This window comes from Microcaecilia unicolor, chromosome 7, assembly GCF_901765095.1.
Source record: "Microcaecilia unicolor chromosome 7, aMicUni1.1, whole genome shotgun sequence".
In the NCBI taxonomy this organism is placed as follows: domain Eukaryota; kingdom Metazoa; phylum Chordata; class Amphibia; order Gymnophiona; family Siphonopidae; genus Microcaecilia; species Microcaecilia unicolor.
In genome coordinates this window covers 190,351,139-190,367,129 of record NC_044037.1, presented here as the reverse complement: position 1 = coordinate 190,367,129, position 15,991 = coordinate 190,351,139, and the positions used below count along the sequence as shown (strand labels likewise).

The 15,991-nt window shown below is 43.2% G+C and overlaps 1 protein-coding gene across 1 annotated transcript in view; it reads right to left on the bottom strand.

Moving 5' to 3' along the window:
• The window catches only part of ERBB4 (erb-b2 receptor tyrosine kinase 4), a 1,861,028-nt gene extending 1,850,898 nt beyond the window's left edge, over window positions 1-10,130 (bottom strand). Inside the window, exon 1 of the mRNA XM_030209189.1 lies at window positions 9,651-10,130. Coding sequence (XP_030065049.1) covers window positions 9,651-9,735 — 85 coding nt within the window. The 5' untranslated portion in view covers window positions 9,736-10,130. The remainder of the gene's footprint in view (window positions 1-9,650) is intronic.
• Between the last annotated feature and the right edge of the window lie 5,861 nt (window positions 10,131-15,991).

Sequence of the window (15,991 nt, the reverse complement as noted above, 5' to 3'; positions counted from 1 at the left end):
TTCCTAAAGGAAAAGTCCATAGACCATTATTAAATGGGGAAAATCCATTATTTCTGCGATAAGCAGTATAGAATGTTTTTTGGGACCTTGCCGGGTATTTGTGACCTGGATTGGCCACTGTTGGAAACAGGATGCTGGGCTTGATGGACCTTTGGTCTGTCCCAGTATGGCAATACTTATGTACTTTTGTAAGTCATATCATCACTGGCTTACACAGCAGGTGCAGGGTATGGCTTTAACAGTACGGTGCTGGCCACCTGGAGGTCAGCTATAAGGGACTGTCTAGTTAGGCTTTTAGAAGATGAAGGGCCAGAAGATGACTGAGTGGTTTGTGTCAAATCAGCTGGCAGCAGTGCTCACAGACTGTTATTACTGGAAATGCAGTGGTGGTCCTGAATTTTAGTCCACTGTAAATTATGTTGTGTTGATTATATTCCAGGGTATTGGAGGGCTGAGGTGAAACTGTGGTAAGAGAAAAACAAGCAGAGGAAATATATATATAAGAAAAAAGCAAATAAGGAACAGCATGAACTCTATAGATACTGGGAAATGTTTCCATAATTATATCAATTTTGCTAAGAATTGTATCTTTAAAAAAATGTTCTCTAGCAAATATGGTAACAGTGGGACACCTAATGGTTGACATGTCTTAGACACACACCATCTACTCTTCATGTGATATTACAGCTAAGACAAAGACAGCCCTGTCTTCAAGCAGCAATGATAAATATTCTTTCCTGTATTTCTCATGCCATCAACATGTCTACATTGATTTAGCAAGGACTGAAATCTATTTGTATTTCATAAACAGGTCAAAACGGTACAACAAGAAGAGTTCACAGGAGCCAAAAAATGCATCTCGTGTATTCAAAAACTTTTGATATCTGAAAGCAGTCTTCTTGACAAAGTGACATCTGTGCAAAAAAAGCAGCAGAGGTAATTTGTTTTGTCTTCCCAAATAATCATCCAGGCTTTGGCTGGTTTTCAGTTGCAATGAATAAAGTTTTCGCCTCTGGTTCAGTGATCTATTCCTGCATGCTGTGTTTGCCAAAAGTTTCCCTGCCAGCTTCTAATATTTACGTATTAAACAACACAAAGACTGGATACAGTATATTTGAAAAAGTTTATTTTTATAACAAGATAAAAATCAAGACACCTGCAGACTGCATACAAATGAAACCATCAAAAGAGACGGTGTGATTCTACTGTGAGAATCCTATTACGACAAACAGTTCCTTGGAATGCTAGAAAAAAAAGAACTCGCTCAGAAAGATGACCGATACTGAATTTGGTGGAGACTGCAGTTTAAGTTGGTTTGGTTCCAGAGTCATGTGTTTAGAGGCCCGAAACTGCTAAATCTTATGTTTCTTCCAGGATCAAGTCCCACCTCTGCCCCTCTACTGTGAGATCATGAGCAAGTCATCTAGACTCAGCCCTTCTCGATGACTGCATCCCCTAAACATTCTTTTCTTTTTTTTAATATCTAATGAGGCCTTTTGGGCTTATGCATTAAGTGTCACTGGATTCAGTTCCAGACACAAGTGAACATTAAAGGGGGGGGGGGGGGGGGGGGGGGGGAATCACAATATAAAGCAATACACTGCAATAACAATCTGCAGTGAAAATAAAAACAATATGTATTCAATTAAGAAAAATCTTAGACTGAGATAATATAAATGGTTTTTTTTTTTACCCAGTTTTCTTACATTTAATGGAAGAGTAGCCTAATGTCTGGAGTAGTAGGTTGAACACCAGAGAAGACAGATTCAACTCTCACTGCCTTTTGATCTTGGGCAAGTCACAACCTTCCATGCTTCAGGTACAAATGAGACTGCATGCCCTCCAGGGACAAGGAAAGAGCTACTGTACCTAAACATGACTTGCCTTGAACTCCTAATGAAAGATATGCGCTAAAGTCACCCCCCCCCCTCAAAAGAAAATTGGGGACACTAGAAGATTGTTCCTACTATGTACAAACCAACCCCACGCAATGCTTGAACAACAAATCCTGAGCTCATGTTATTGCACTGTTGAGCCTCTAGCGCACCTTAGTAAACAGGGCCCTAAGGGGGTCTTTTACTAAAGGTTAGCTCGAGTTATCTGCAGCAGGTCCCATTTTATTCCTATGAGCCCTGCAGCAGAGAACTCGAGCTAATCTTTAATAAAAGACCCCCTTAAGTTTGTACCTAGAGCTCGTAGACCTCTTCAAGCATGGCCCGTCTCTTATAGCACACTTGTGTTTAGCTTCCCACCAAGAGGTCACAAGCAGTACAAGTTTATTTTTAGGACAGTCACCCGTCCCCAAACAACATGTATTACATTACAGCATGCACTGCACTGTTTCGATAAGAATACTCTGCCCTCAAAGGCTTGCAGAAGAATTAAAGGCACCCTATAGATCTACATTATAGAGGATTATTATTATAGAAGCAGGCCAGGATTAACCTTTTAAAGTGCACTAGATAAAAACCCATTGGGCCCCCCTACCATAATATAAATACATTTTTTTAAGTCGCACAAATGGGGCTCCACATGGTTCTGACTGCAAAGGAAAACAATCAGAGGAGAAAGCAGCAGATAAAAAGTAACATACTAAATGAAGGCAGATAAAGACCTGAACGGTCAATCCAGTCTGCTCAACAAGATAAACACATTTTACATGGTAAGTGATATGTATACCCAAGTTTGATTTGTCCCTGCCTTTCTCAGGGCACAGACTGTAAAAGTCTGCCCAGCACTGTTCCTGTATTAAAAGTTCTGAAGCTAACGTTGAAGCCCCTTCAAATTTACACTCCAGCCCATCCATATCGCCACCCAATCTCCGCTAAGATTCTGTGGATCCATTCCTTCAAAACGGGATTCCTTTGTGTTTATTCCACGCATGTTTTAATTCCATTACCGTTTCCATCTCCACCATCTCCCGCGGGAGGGCATTCCATGTATCTGCCGCCCTTTCCGTGACAAAATACTTCCTGACATTAGCCCTGAGTCTGCCCCCCTTCAACCTCAATTCATGTCCTCTAGTTCTACCACCTTCCCTTCTCGGGAAAAGGTTCATTTGCAGGTTAATACCTTTCAAATATTTGAAGGTCTGTATCATGTCACCCCCTGTTTCTCCTTCTACGGTTTACAAAGCAACTCCCATACCATTTTTGTAGCTTTTCTTTGCACCGCTTCCAATCTTCAAGTGCTGCTCACCAACTCCTCCTGATGGGAGGCCAATTTCTGGGGGGGGGGGGGTAGGAGGAATAGACAGACTTGTGCAGGTAGCTATAAGCTCCAGTGCCTCCCCAGTCTTCCTTCCAGCAAATGCTGACTTGCCAGCGCAAGGAAGTCACCGAGGGGGTCTTTTACAAAGGCGCGGTAGTGTTTTTAGTGCATACTAATGATTAGCACGTGCTAAACACTAGACACCCATAGAAATATATGGACGTCTCTAGCTTTCAGCACATGCTAAAAACGCTAGGACACCTTTGTAAAAGGACCCCTGAATTGGCATATCAGAGGGCCCACCCTAAATATTAGGCAACCTAGGCATGTGCCTAGTGTTCTATGAATTGGCCTTGCCCTTTACAGAGGAACTGTTCAGTACTAGAAAGTGCCAAATCTTCTTAAAGCCTGTTTGTGATATTTAGCCAGTCTAGGAATTTAAATTTATTACTTTTCCTTTCTCATTATAACTATGAAAACATTGTTATCCCAAGTGCCTGCAAAAACATGCAACAATTCTAAAAGGCATCTGCAAACTTTTGCAAAACTTAAAATAGCCAAATTCTCACTCTTTAACTAGGATCCCACTGTACAAGTAATGTTTCTTTCTAATATATAGCACTGGATTAACCTGTTCTCAAAATACTATATACACAGTTAACGCTTTTAAAAGCGATTGGAGTACATGTTGAAGAAAAGCCTAAAATCTGAAATTCTTTGCATGAACCTCTATCAGAAGTAGTAAAGGACTTGGGACAGCCTGGGTTGCTGCCAGGACACCAAGCCAACTAAAACTAATCTGGGTTGGAAACTGATGTTAGAAACAGGGCAGAACGCTGCTCAGTTTGAATCTAGCTCTGGGAATGAGACAAACTTCTCAGCTGTGTTCACTATAGCGAAGTGCCCACAGAAGCTGTGAAACAGCAAGTGTCTAGTTTCAGTTTGTCACACTGCATGCCTTTCTATTTCTGAATTTGTCTGTTTTATGCATGTTAAAATTTAGGCACCAAGCACCACAGTAAGCATAGAATCATTATCCCAAAATAAAATTTTTTTAAAATTGTGGTTCAGAGCTCGCTGGCCCCGCTCAGACATAGCTGATGGCCATTTTCCACTCCTTTTGTTTAATTTTCTTTTTGTATTCGCTTCTTAAAATAAAGTATATCACAGTAATGTATGCAAAGGGGGAAATCTCACTCGAAATAAACCTCAGTGGTACAACACACAGAGCGAGCAAAATTCAAAATCTGAGGGTTTTTTCCACCTATCTTTTGTTAAAAGTGGTGTGAATCACATTTTGAATTTTGCTCGCTCTGTGTGTTGTACTTCTTAAAATAAAAAAATATATATTATTGAACTTAAAATTAAAAATTGTCTGCATTTTGGGCTTTTCCAGCTGACAAAACCTATTTGAAAATACAGTGCATTGCATTGCTTTGGATGGCACCAAAGGATGTTTATTTTTGGTTGCATGTACTCTCTCATGCTTTCATTTCTGTTTTCTCAGCCACTAGAGATCAGATGAATCTTTTCCAGAGAGTAAGCAGAAACCCCCAGTCTATTTCTTTGTGTCCAGCCCCTCTACAGATACCCTACATTTTTGCATGGCAGCACTGCACACAAGATTACTGTCTCATAACACCAAAATGATCACTGCCATTTCAGTCACTGTTGAGTGATACACAAAGATCCTATGCACAGGAATGCTGGCCAACAAATGATCATTATTCTACTGCACTGAATATATTTGATCTGTTATTACGGGTGACTGACAAACTTTAAACTGCTACTACAAGGAAATGCAAGCTGATAACCCCGTTCACATACAGTGGATGCATCTTTTTTTTTCATCACCCTGGCTTATAAATTAAGATTTGGTTCTAAACATTATGTAAAGTGACACTTATTTTATCCACAAAAGTAATGAATATTACATTAAAGATCAGTAAGTGAATAAAAAGAGGCGAAACTTATTAACAACCAGTCACAGTGTAATTTCTGTTTGACTACTGCTGCTGGAGGTGTACAATCGTACCAAAAATGACTTTTTAGTCAGTTATTTATGGGTGCATTCTATAGCATTTGCATTGGGAGAACTAAGTTGATATAGTAAATGTGTAATATTTTCTGCAAAAAATGCACTGATTAGTGCAGTTTCAATGATCAGAAGAGATACCACTCTCATATAAGCATCGAACAATTATTCATACACATTTTGCAAGTATTATATCTACATGTACTTTTTTTCCCAGAAAACGTTTGATCATACTACTAAATCCATATACTAAAACACACTTATTGAATGTAATAGTAAAAACAATAAATATTATATGCATGTTAACATAAAAAATGAGAGTGGTTGATAATCACCACCAATTATAATATATACTGTTTATAACTGAGTCAGAAATGTGCATGTCTTTCAAGAAGCAAAAAAAAAAAAAAAACACCTCTGAAGTAGCACATAATTCGGTAATAGGAAGACACAAGATACCTGTCCAATCTGTGATGTAACAACTTCAATGAACACCACACAGAAGTTATCAGTTGTAAAACAACAATTTCTCACAAGGGCTCAATATCTTTAGACTTGAGAAACTGGTTCCACCCTTGTACTTCAGCAAAACATCACTCCTATTGCTTTTCTGGTCAGGGGGAGACAAGAAGGTTAAAAAAGAAATGATACCCTGGAGAGTACTGAGGCTTCTTTAAAGAGAGATTTTGGCCTTGGGAATACACAAATGACTTGGATCAATGCTTTTTTTTTTTTTTTGCTTCTAGGAATAAATCTGGGATAGTGTGCTACTGTCCACTCAAATGAACATATCTGATTTTGAAAGAGAAGTGAAGGAAGCTACAAAGAAGACAAGCAGTGAGAAACGAGGACAATGTGGGGAGCGCAGGGGAGAAAACCACAACATAAAATGCAGGAATTTTAAAATAGAAAAAGATAAAGGAAATCTATATGTAAATATTATCAATCCACAGTTCATCAAGGTTACATGGTTGTTAAAAAAAAAAAAAAAAAAAAAAGCAGAACCACCACCCACTGGAAGTGAGGAGAAAAGATACAGAGAAACAAAATTGCAGTAAAAAAACAGAAATCAGTAAGCTGGGGGCCTTTGTAGATGCATAGTGAGATTAAATTTAAAAAGTAACTTTACACAGACTGAAAACGACAAATTATAATTTATAAAACTAATTGCTTCCAAAACTAAAGTTTCAATATAATGTTTAAAAAAACCCACAGTAAAAACAACAAAAAATCTGGAAATAGTCTAAGGAAATAATAATAATAATAATATTTTAAAAGTTATATGACAAGATTATATCCCAGTAAAGGGACACAGGAGCAGCACGAAAGTGCTAAATTCCTCTTTACATGATATGGGTAAGAGCATCCAAGAAACCTGTGAACAATACATCAATCACAGTGTAAAAAAAACTTTAGCAGCATAAATCTTCTAACTGAAAACAATACAGGTGTGTATAAGATTTTCTTTTGGTGCATCTCCATGATTTGCTGACTTGCATAAAACAGTATTATTAAGGGGTCTTCAAGACATTATGAAATTACATTCATCCTAAATGTACAGAAGTAAAAAGCCTTTTACTCACTGGAATACAATATTTAGAAAAAAGCAACAAAGGCTTTTTTTTTTTTAAACTATCAAACAAAATAAACAACTGAGAACTTGTCAGTAGTAGAACATTGGACAGAAAATATTCCTAGCCAAGGTAAATCAAATAAAGCAAAAAAAAAAAAAAAAATAATAAGTCAATGGGCTTCAGATACAATGTCTACGAGTTTTTAAATACATGCAGTCTGCCGAGAGAAAATGAAACACGCACATACAGGACTTATGCAGATCATATAATCCTACAGTTTTATAACAAACTTTTCCCCAAGCCGGTGAAAAAAAGTATCGGGCAGCTACTTTATAATAGCCTAAAAATTGTGCAGACGTTATAATAATTTTGGAGAATCCCACCTTGGGAAATTATTTGCTATTTAAACAATATTCTAATTTAGGGTCTCAAAGGGCACAAGTCCTTGAAATGATTCACCTAAAGAAAAGAAACGTATTTAAGCAAAACAACTGAACAAGTTTCTTTTTGTCACTTCTTTGCTCTCCACCTCCTTCACCCAGAACCTTGATTTTTGTATTCTGTTCACATGAACCAGTAAATAAGGTGCACTCCTTCTGCTCCTTAAAAAAAAATTACCATCTCAAAAATATGCCACTTTCCCCTGAACTCCAAGCGTGTCTAATAATGCGAGAAGCAGATTGTCTACCCTCGTTTCCTTAATTTGTTTCATCTAAAAGCAATTCACTCAACATCTTGTCGCCCTCTGGCAGCTTAGTTTACTTATCCGCACTTAATTTCTCATTTGGACCAAAACAAACTCCAATAAACTGCTACTGACTGTTAACAGGGCGGGGGAAGCTCAAGACGTATACATTTAAAAGCAGTTCACACAAAGGACGGCGACGTAACCTGCTTTTTATCATGGTAAACTGTAATTAACAAGGCCTTTTTAAAAATGTTTGGCTGCGAAAAAAAGAGGTTTGGAAAAGAAAATGCCTGAGCTGAATTCGTTTTACATTAAAAAGCAAGCACAACATAATTTTAAAAGAAAAAGTACATGTTTTTCTGTGCAAGCCGGTTCCCAAGAATGTTTTTCTCCAGTTTTTAAAGATATTTCCAGCCCCTTTGTCTGAAAATTACAAGGGCACAACTAAAATTATGAACAAGTGTTGGAACTCAGTCTCTGTATGTATAGTACAAGAAATGACACACATTGCTGAGGACTGTATATAGCAGCGGGGCTAATTCTGATTTTTTTTTCCCCTCCTTGCAGCAGTTTTGAAAAGAGCTTTTATCCTAACCTCAGCAGCTCTGCTAATACCAAATTATTGCGTGTAGACCGAGAGACAGGTCCCCCATGGCTGAGACTGAACCAGACAAACCCCAGTGGGTTGCCTCATAGAAATTCCTATCAGCTAAACATACATATCAGTCTCAGAAGCTTTTTCAAAAGATCACCGTGCATAATCAGTCCAGTGAGGTAAATATGAAAGGAAGAAATAAAAAAAAAAAAGAAAGAAACCCAGTGAAGCGCTGCATCTGTTTCAAACGTCTACACAAGGGTTGACAGCACTGTATAAACATCACAAGAATCAGAATTACCCACTGATAGCTAACAACATCCGCAGCCTCTCTTATAAAATGCATTGTGCTTTTATTAATGGATATCTGTGCTAAACGCTTCATTGATAACCCACTTTAGGAACTACCTCTACCTGGGGGAAAAGGGGTAATGGGTGGGGTGTTTACAATACACTCCAAGCAGCCCTTCTTTTCACATCCCATATAACACAAACTCAAAAGACTCGGGATACAGTCTGTGGGGATCACATTTGCTTTGTTTACATGCAAGGCACGACAAGAGGCCTAAGATTGTCATCCACATAAATCGTGCACCTGTCTTCACTCTTTTCTAACTGGTCCACACTCCAAAAGATTAGGAGCCACAAACTACAGGTAGGTCTGGCCTTTATACTTCCCCTCACCATGATTCTCCAGAATGCATCAAAACCTTCCATGCATTCAATTTGCGACAAAACTCAAGGACAAGAAACTTTTACTAACACTCTGGCCAAAAAAAAAAAAAAAACAGTCACTTCTTTGTTGCAGGTTTATATACTTGCCTCCATGCCCTTCTGTTTGAAGTTAAATAGTACAATTACCTATACGGAATACCCTATTCTCCAACAGTACTTATTAAAGCAATCCAGCCACTTCGTGACTGAAGCCAACAGCAGCTGAACTGCATGCTTAGCTGATGCAGAAGCCAAGAACAGCAATATTGTCAGGATTTTGGATAAAGTTTGTAGCTCAGGGCAAGCAAGCAAGCAAGCATGTCGACAGGGCAGCATCCAATTGTACGATTCAGTTAATACATCCCTCAAAGCCTAGCCTCTTAAAGAATTACAGCATGGCAATGCTACTCCAAAATACTACACGCTCTGGATTTCCACCTGAATCCCAGCAGACTGACTGAAAATAGTGTGGCTACTATCAAATCTGAGCAGCCAATTTGGAAATACGCCCCAGGTCATACCTCAGGTGGAAAGGAAATAATCACACACTCGGATCGGTTCAGCAACCCACGGATGAAAGAAGCCCACCCAAACGCTGCCCTTCTGTGCTTTAGCTACAGAACATAACTACATTTCCGTATCACCGAAGTAACAACTGCTGTTTATAAGTGTATCTCGTTTCAGACATACAAAAAGGCCATTAACCTGGTGAAGCGAAGCAGCAAAGCTCCAGAGAGGAAAAATCACCACATTATCTTGTCGGGAACGCACAGTTCTGGGACATCGGTTCCGAAATAGCACGCAGGGCGACAGGGAATAAGAAACGGGACTCACCTGTCTGGGAAGTGACGGTCTGCCGGGTCACTGCTGCCCAGAGTACACTGAGCCAGCCCAGGAGTCCTGCAGCCTGCAGCTTCATGGTGCACCAAGACTTCTCCACTCAACTCCTGCTATCCACACTTACATGACCCCAGGGGAGAGCCTCCTGCTGCTGTGCCCCCTTTTCCCCCTTCCTTCTGCGGGGATTTAGGGAGGTTGTGCACTCCCAGGGGAGGTTGTAGTTCCTTCACCGCCAGCAGCCCCGGCTGTGTGCAGTTTGTGAAGGGGAGGTAAGAGAAACAAAAAGTTTATTTGCAAGACCTGTAGACTCCCTTTCTTCTTTTAAAACCAGTTTCCTAGATCTTTCTTGTCTGGATTCCTCCTTTCCCGGCGTGTCCCCTGCCTCTCTGTCTCTCTACTTCTCCTCACACTCTTGCCCAGCTGATTGCAGGGGTAAAAATATGTGGATCTCAGCTTCTCATTCCATTACTCCCCCGTCTCCGGCTCCATAGGATTAATAAGCAGAGAAGAGAGAAGCCAAAAAACAGGGGAAGCGAAACCCCGCCCCCTCCGACCCATCAAGCCACGCCCCACTCCCCACCTCAAGCGCACAAAATCCCGAGGCTGATTGGCCCGGCAGCTCTTCCTAAAATACTGGACCAGCTGGAGCCGAGGCAAAACACCTGTCACCAAGAGAGAGAGACGTAGGATAGAGAAAGACCGGAGGGAGAGAGATCAGAAGAGGAACGTGGAAGCAGAGGCACAAGAGGCAGATTTTCAGAACAGTGGCTGCATTAAATGCAATATCAATTACCCCCCCCCCCCCCCCTTGATAGAGTGAAGCAGCTTGCTCAGTATTGGGGGGGGCTCAGCACGCACAGAGTTTGTTGCTATGGACAAACACTTGAGGTGGTTGTATCAGAGAGATGCAGGAGCCAACCCACACAGACCGACATGAAGGGACAAAACAGCAAGGGGACTCTCAATCCGGCGATCTAAAGCAGCCCAGTCACAGCAAAAGGGATCATAGCAGCGACTTATGGTCCCGCTTAACCACGTGACAACAGCAACAACTGGTCACTATCAAAAAGGAATCGGACAACGACAAGAAGGGCTGTGTGTAAGATGGGGGGAGGGGGGATGTCCGGACAAAGTTTTATAAACTAGAGAAACATGACGGTAAATAAATGCACATTGCACGTGAATGGATAGCAAACTGGAGTAGCATGCAGGATAGTAGAATCATTTGTAACAATGGTTCCCAAACCGGTCCTGGAGTCATCCCAGCCAGTCAGGTTTTCAGTATATCCACAATGAATATGCAAATATATCTCATGAATATTCATTGTGGATATACTGAAAACCTGACTGGCTGGGGTGCCTCCTCTAGGACCAAGTTTGGGAACCACTGATCTGTACGTTTAAGCCCAAGAGCCCGTCTCACAGGGGCGAGTTTAACTTGGAGCTGGGCTTCCCACTCCAGCAGCCTTCATGGCACTGCTAGGGTAGGGAGGGGTGGGCTAGTAGCAGGGAAGGAGATAAAGGGGGAGGGGCTGGGAGCCTCAGGCGCGATTGGCTAATTCATAAGCAGCCTTTCCCACCGAGGAACCCAGAAAAGGATTGGCAAAGGCCAGGGGGGAGGGGCGATGGTGATTTAAAGGAGGTGCCTCCAAGGTGCAGGGTCCTCTTTCTGCTCCTTGGAGGTGGCTTACCCACCCACCCTCCACCTTGAGTGCTGAGATTTGGGGGAGGGGGTCGTGATTTGGAGAGTATTTTCCTAGGGGGTCTGTGCTGGGCTTTTGAAGCAGGCGGTCACCCGATCTACCAGTGTCAGCTCATTGGGAGTTGCGCTTACTTGAGGCTCCAAGAGCTGGTAGGTTGGAGGGTCAGGTGACCCAGTACAGGTAGCATGGAGGTCCATGCCACTAACACTGTCCTAGCAGACATGGAGGGACGATAAGGGGGCTAAGACATGTTTAGGATGTTTATGAGATGTTATGGTTAAACTTCCCTCACTGTATCCCGTCCTCGCGGAAATAGGTTGTTACATCAGAGGACGGTGGGACACAGTGAGGGAAGGCCCGAGACGATCTGCTTCTTTCACAGACGCGAGGCGCTGCACTGCCGATTCAGAGATTTTTAAAATGCAGGGGCCGGGTGGCAGAGAGAAGGGGGCTGTTGAGGGAACTGAGGGTAGGCAGGTGGACTGGATCGGGGGTGCTGAAAAGGGGGGGGGGGCTCGGATGAGAGAAGGGAGTTGAAGCTGGAACTGGGGTCTTAGAAGGGGCAGGAGGGAGAATGGGGTCATGCCTGGGGCAGGGACAGGTGGGAGAATGGGTCTGAAAAGAGGGCCGGATGAGAGAATGGGGCTAGGGCTGAAAAGGGGGGGGCTGTAATGCAAGGCAGGTGGATGAAGGCGACTGGAACTGGGGGCTGAAAAAGAGGGTAGGTGGGATAAGGGGGCTAGTACTGGAACTGGGGCTAAAAAGGGGCAGGGACTAAAACTGTGGGGACTGGGGGCTGAAAAGGGGACAGGGAGAAAGTGGCTGGGCTGAAGCTCGGGACTGGTGGGAGAAAAGGGCTTGGGCTGAAACTAGGAGTTGAAACTGGGGACTGGTGGGATAATGGGGCTGAAAAGGGGGGGGCCAGGTGGGATAATGGGGCTGGAACTGAGGGTTGAAAAGAGGAGAGAGAGAGGGGACAGATCCTGGGTGGATGGGAGAGAGAGAGGGAGGGCAGACCCTGGATGGATGGAAGAGGGAGGGCAAATGGTGGATGGAAGGTGCAGTGAGAGAGGGTAACCCCTGGATGAAAGGGAGAGAAAGGGCAGACAGTGGATGGAAGGGAGAGAGAACGAGCAGACTGTGGTTAGAAGGGGGAGAAAGAGAGGGCAGATGGTGGATGGAAGGGGCAAAGATAGAGGGCAGACGTTAGATGGAAGGGAGAGAGAGGGCAGATAGTGGTTGGAAGGGTCAGGGAGAGAGAGGGCAGATGCTGGATGGCAGGGAGAAAGAGAAGACAGATGCTGGATAGAAGGGAGAGAGTGAAGAGAAGATGAGGAAAGCAGAACCCAGACACAACAAACTTTTTTTTTTGCTTTAGGATAAAGTAGTATTGTAGCTGTTTTAATAAATGTTTATGAATAGAAAATGGAAATAAAGTTATCTTTTTTTGGACTAATTTTAATACATTTTGACCAACTTTCAGAGAACAAAACCCCCTTCCTCAGGTCAGGATAGGATACTGTAACAGCAGTATACTGTATTGACCTGAGGAAGGAGGTTTTAGCCTCTGAAAGCTAAATGGTATGGTAGAATTGCTCTATAGGTCCTGAGTGTTTTGTATTCTCGGTATGCGTAGTACTGGATTTTGGAGGGAGTTGTTAAAAAATGACTGGCCCCTGGTTGTCAAATACCCTAGGTATGCCATTGCTTTTGTGGGATGGAGTGATGTAAAGAAGCAGGGTTCAGGTGGAGGGAAAGTGGAGTCTTAGTCCCAGCTCCCAAAGTTAATAGCCAAGATCAGTATCTAAAACAACAGGTAACCAAATAGCGCATGCATGAAATTTTTGTTTCGTGTTGTTTCCTGTGTCTTTCCCAGGAATAATTGTTTCAATTGTTTTCATTTGACCATTTTTTCCTCATGGGAGCAAAGTCGTATAGGGGCCCTTTTACAAAGCAGCGGTAAGCCCAATGTGGGGCTGGCTCAGCATGGGACCAGCCCAGCGTGGCTGCTGGTGGTAGCTCTGGCTCCAGCATGTACCATTTTCTAGCACGGTTCTAACCCAGTAGTAATTGGGCATTGCCACATGCTGCGGGTTACCACAGGAGCCCTTACTACCACCTCAATTGGTGGCACTAAGTGCTCCCCGCAGCATGACCATGCGGTAAGAGTTATCTTACCTCATGGCCATTTTTTAGCTTTTTACCCACTGTGATAAAAAGGGCTCTGGTGCTCAGGAAAAATGGCCCCTGCTGCTACCGCAGTGCCCTTTTCCCTCACTCACTCAGAAGCACCCCCAGCGGACCCGCCTTGCCCAAGTGGTAGTTGAAAAGCTGGCTGTAGAGATGTCACTAGGCCACATTGCGAGACTATTCACTGAGTCTCCTTTCCTGAATATGTTTGTATTTCCTCTCTTGATAGTTCCAAAGAAGGAATAGGGGAAGTTTTGCCTCATACACAACCTCTCACACCCCATCGGACAGTCAGTAAATAACTTTATCCCGGAGAATGCTACCTCTGTGTAGTATATGTCATTCGACCCTGCCTTGGACATTGTGCGAGATGCCAATGCAGGAGCCCTTATGGCCAAGGTGGATGAGTTCACATTCACCTGCTTCCTATTAATCCAAAATGCTTCCTGATGTTAGGCTTCAGCTATAGTGACCAGTTCTTTGCCAAGTGTTTGCCAACAGGTTGTGTGGTATCCAGCAGTCTTTTTGAGGCCCTCAGCTCATTGTTATCATGGTGTCCATGCGTCCATCTACAAAAACCATCATCCACTACCTGGACGATTTCTTCTTTATGGGACTGCGTGACTCCAGGGTATGCAGGGAACTCACGGACATTTTCAGCACTGTGGCCAGGGAATTGCATGCAACAAAACTGCTGGGCCCAGCCAAGTAATTACTTCCTCAGAACTGAGATTGACTCAATAGCCATAACCAACAAACTACATGAAGACAAGTTATGGGACCTAAAGCAAAAATTGCTGCCTCCATGGCAGCTTCCAAGCGCACTCTGCACCAGACACAGTCCCTCATTCGCTCCTTCAGTTTCACTTGTAGCGTTATTCTAATGAGCAGGAATAACGTGACAAGACTGGCGGCTGCCACAACTGGGGTGACATGCAAGCACCACCACATATTTCTCAGCTTGATTTCTAGTTTCCTTCTTAGCTTCAGCTAGTTGAGTTTGGAGGACTCTTTCTCCTCCTGTAATCATTGGATATACTTAGCTGCCTGCTTGGAATCACCTTCCAACTCAGCAATATAGTGGTGGGCTTTACCCCAAGCCATTGTGTAAAGCTGAGGGTCAATTTGGAAGCCCTATAGGTGAGCCCAGGAGGAAATTCTTTTCCTCCCATAAGTAATACACCATTGCTGATAAAAAAAAAATAAAGTCTGGGTTCTAATGGGCAACTGGGGTCCGGTCTACTGCTGCTTCTGGACAGAAAGGAGCACCTTTGGGTTTGTGCATTCCAATATGGGTCCTTCTTCTGTGGGCCATCCCTTTGCTGGGCCCACATGGTTTCAGAGAGGAGGTGGGATGCAGTGCATACTGCAACAAGGCCTGGTTCTCCGCACCTTGGCCACAATAGTGACTCACCAAGAACATCACCTTCCTCAAATTATTCCCCATAATATCTGCTTTGCATGTCTGGGGTGATAGACTGGTGAATAAAAAGGTAACTTTTGGGTTAGATCCAAGATGGCGACGGTTAGAACAGCCTAAATGGACGCGCTCTGAATCTGTGAACAGCCTGATCTAGCGCGAGTGCCTTACCCGTCTTCTGATGGGCAAGAGAAGAGATAAAGTCCGGGAGGCTCCCCCTGTCCTGGGTGGAATGCCCCAACCGCGCCAGACAACGCTGGACCATTTTCAAGCTGGATCCGGCCCCGAGTTGGCGTCAACTCCCTCTGCCGGAGCTGGCGTTTTGACGCTAGACGGCAGTGTAGACGGGGCTTCCCTAAGCCCCGTCAAGCGTGCAGCACCCCCACAACCCAGAAGGGAAGCTTTTGATGCAAGTCCTGGCACCATAGCCTCTGGAGGAGAGCAAGGTGAACAGGGAGGGATCCTGCACGAGCTGACAACTGGAGCCAATTTTCAAGCTGAAACGGGACTAACACCAGCTCAGGTTGTGGAAAAAACAGTGAGTACCCTGGAACAAGCTTCTAAGGCCCCCCTCCCGGATTTTTCATTGGGAAAGTTAGAAAAACCTGCTGTAGTGACATTAGAGTCACTGTGAGACTTGACTTCATCCACCCAATCTGCTCTACAAAACTTAATTTTGAAAAATACAGAGACAATTAAAACACTTTCAGAGACTGCGCTGAATCAGATTCAAACTAGTGCAATCCAAGCCTCTGAGGTTAGAAAGCTGTCTGAAAAAGTTGAGAAATTTGAACTTGTGGGACAAACTTTAATTAAAGACAAAAATTTCAGCTCAAGACGTTTGGAATATTTGGAAAACCAGTCTAAGAGACTGACTAAGTTTTATAAATTTTCCTAGGTCCCCTTTGGTTGTGCCAATTCAAATGGTTAGAAATATTTAATGGAGACACTGGGAATGCCGGAGAATTCTTTGCCACCAATAACTCGTGCTTATTATATCCAAATGGATATGAAACCATCAG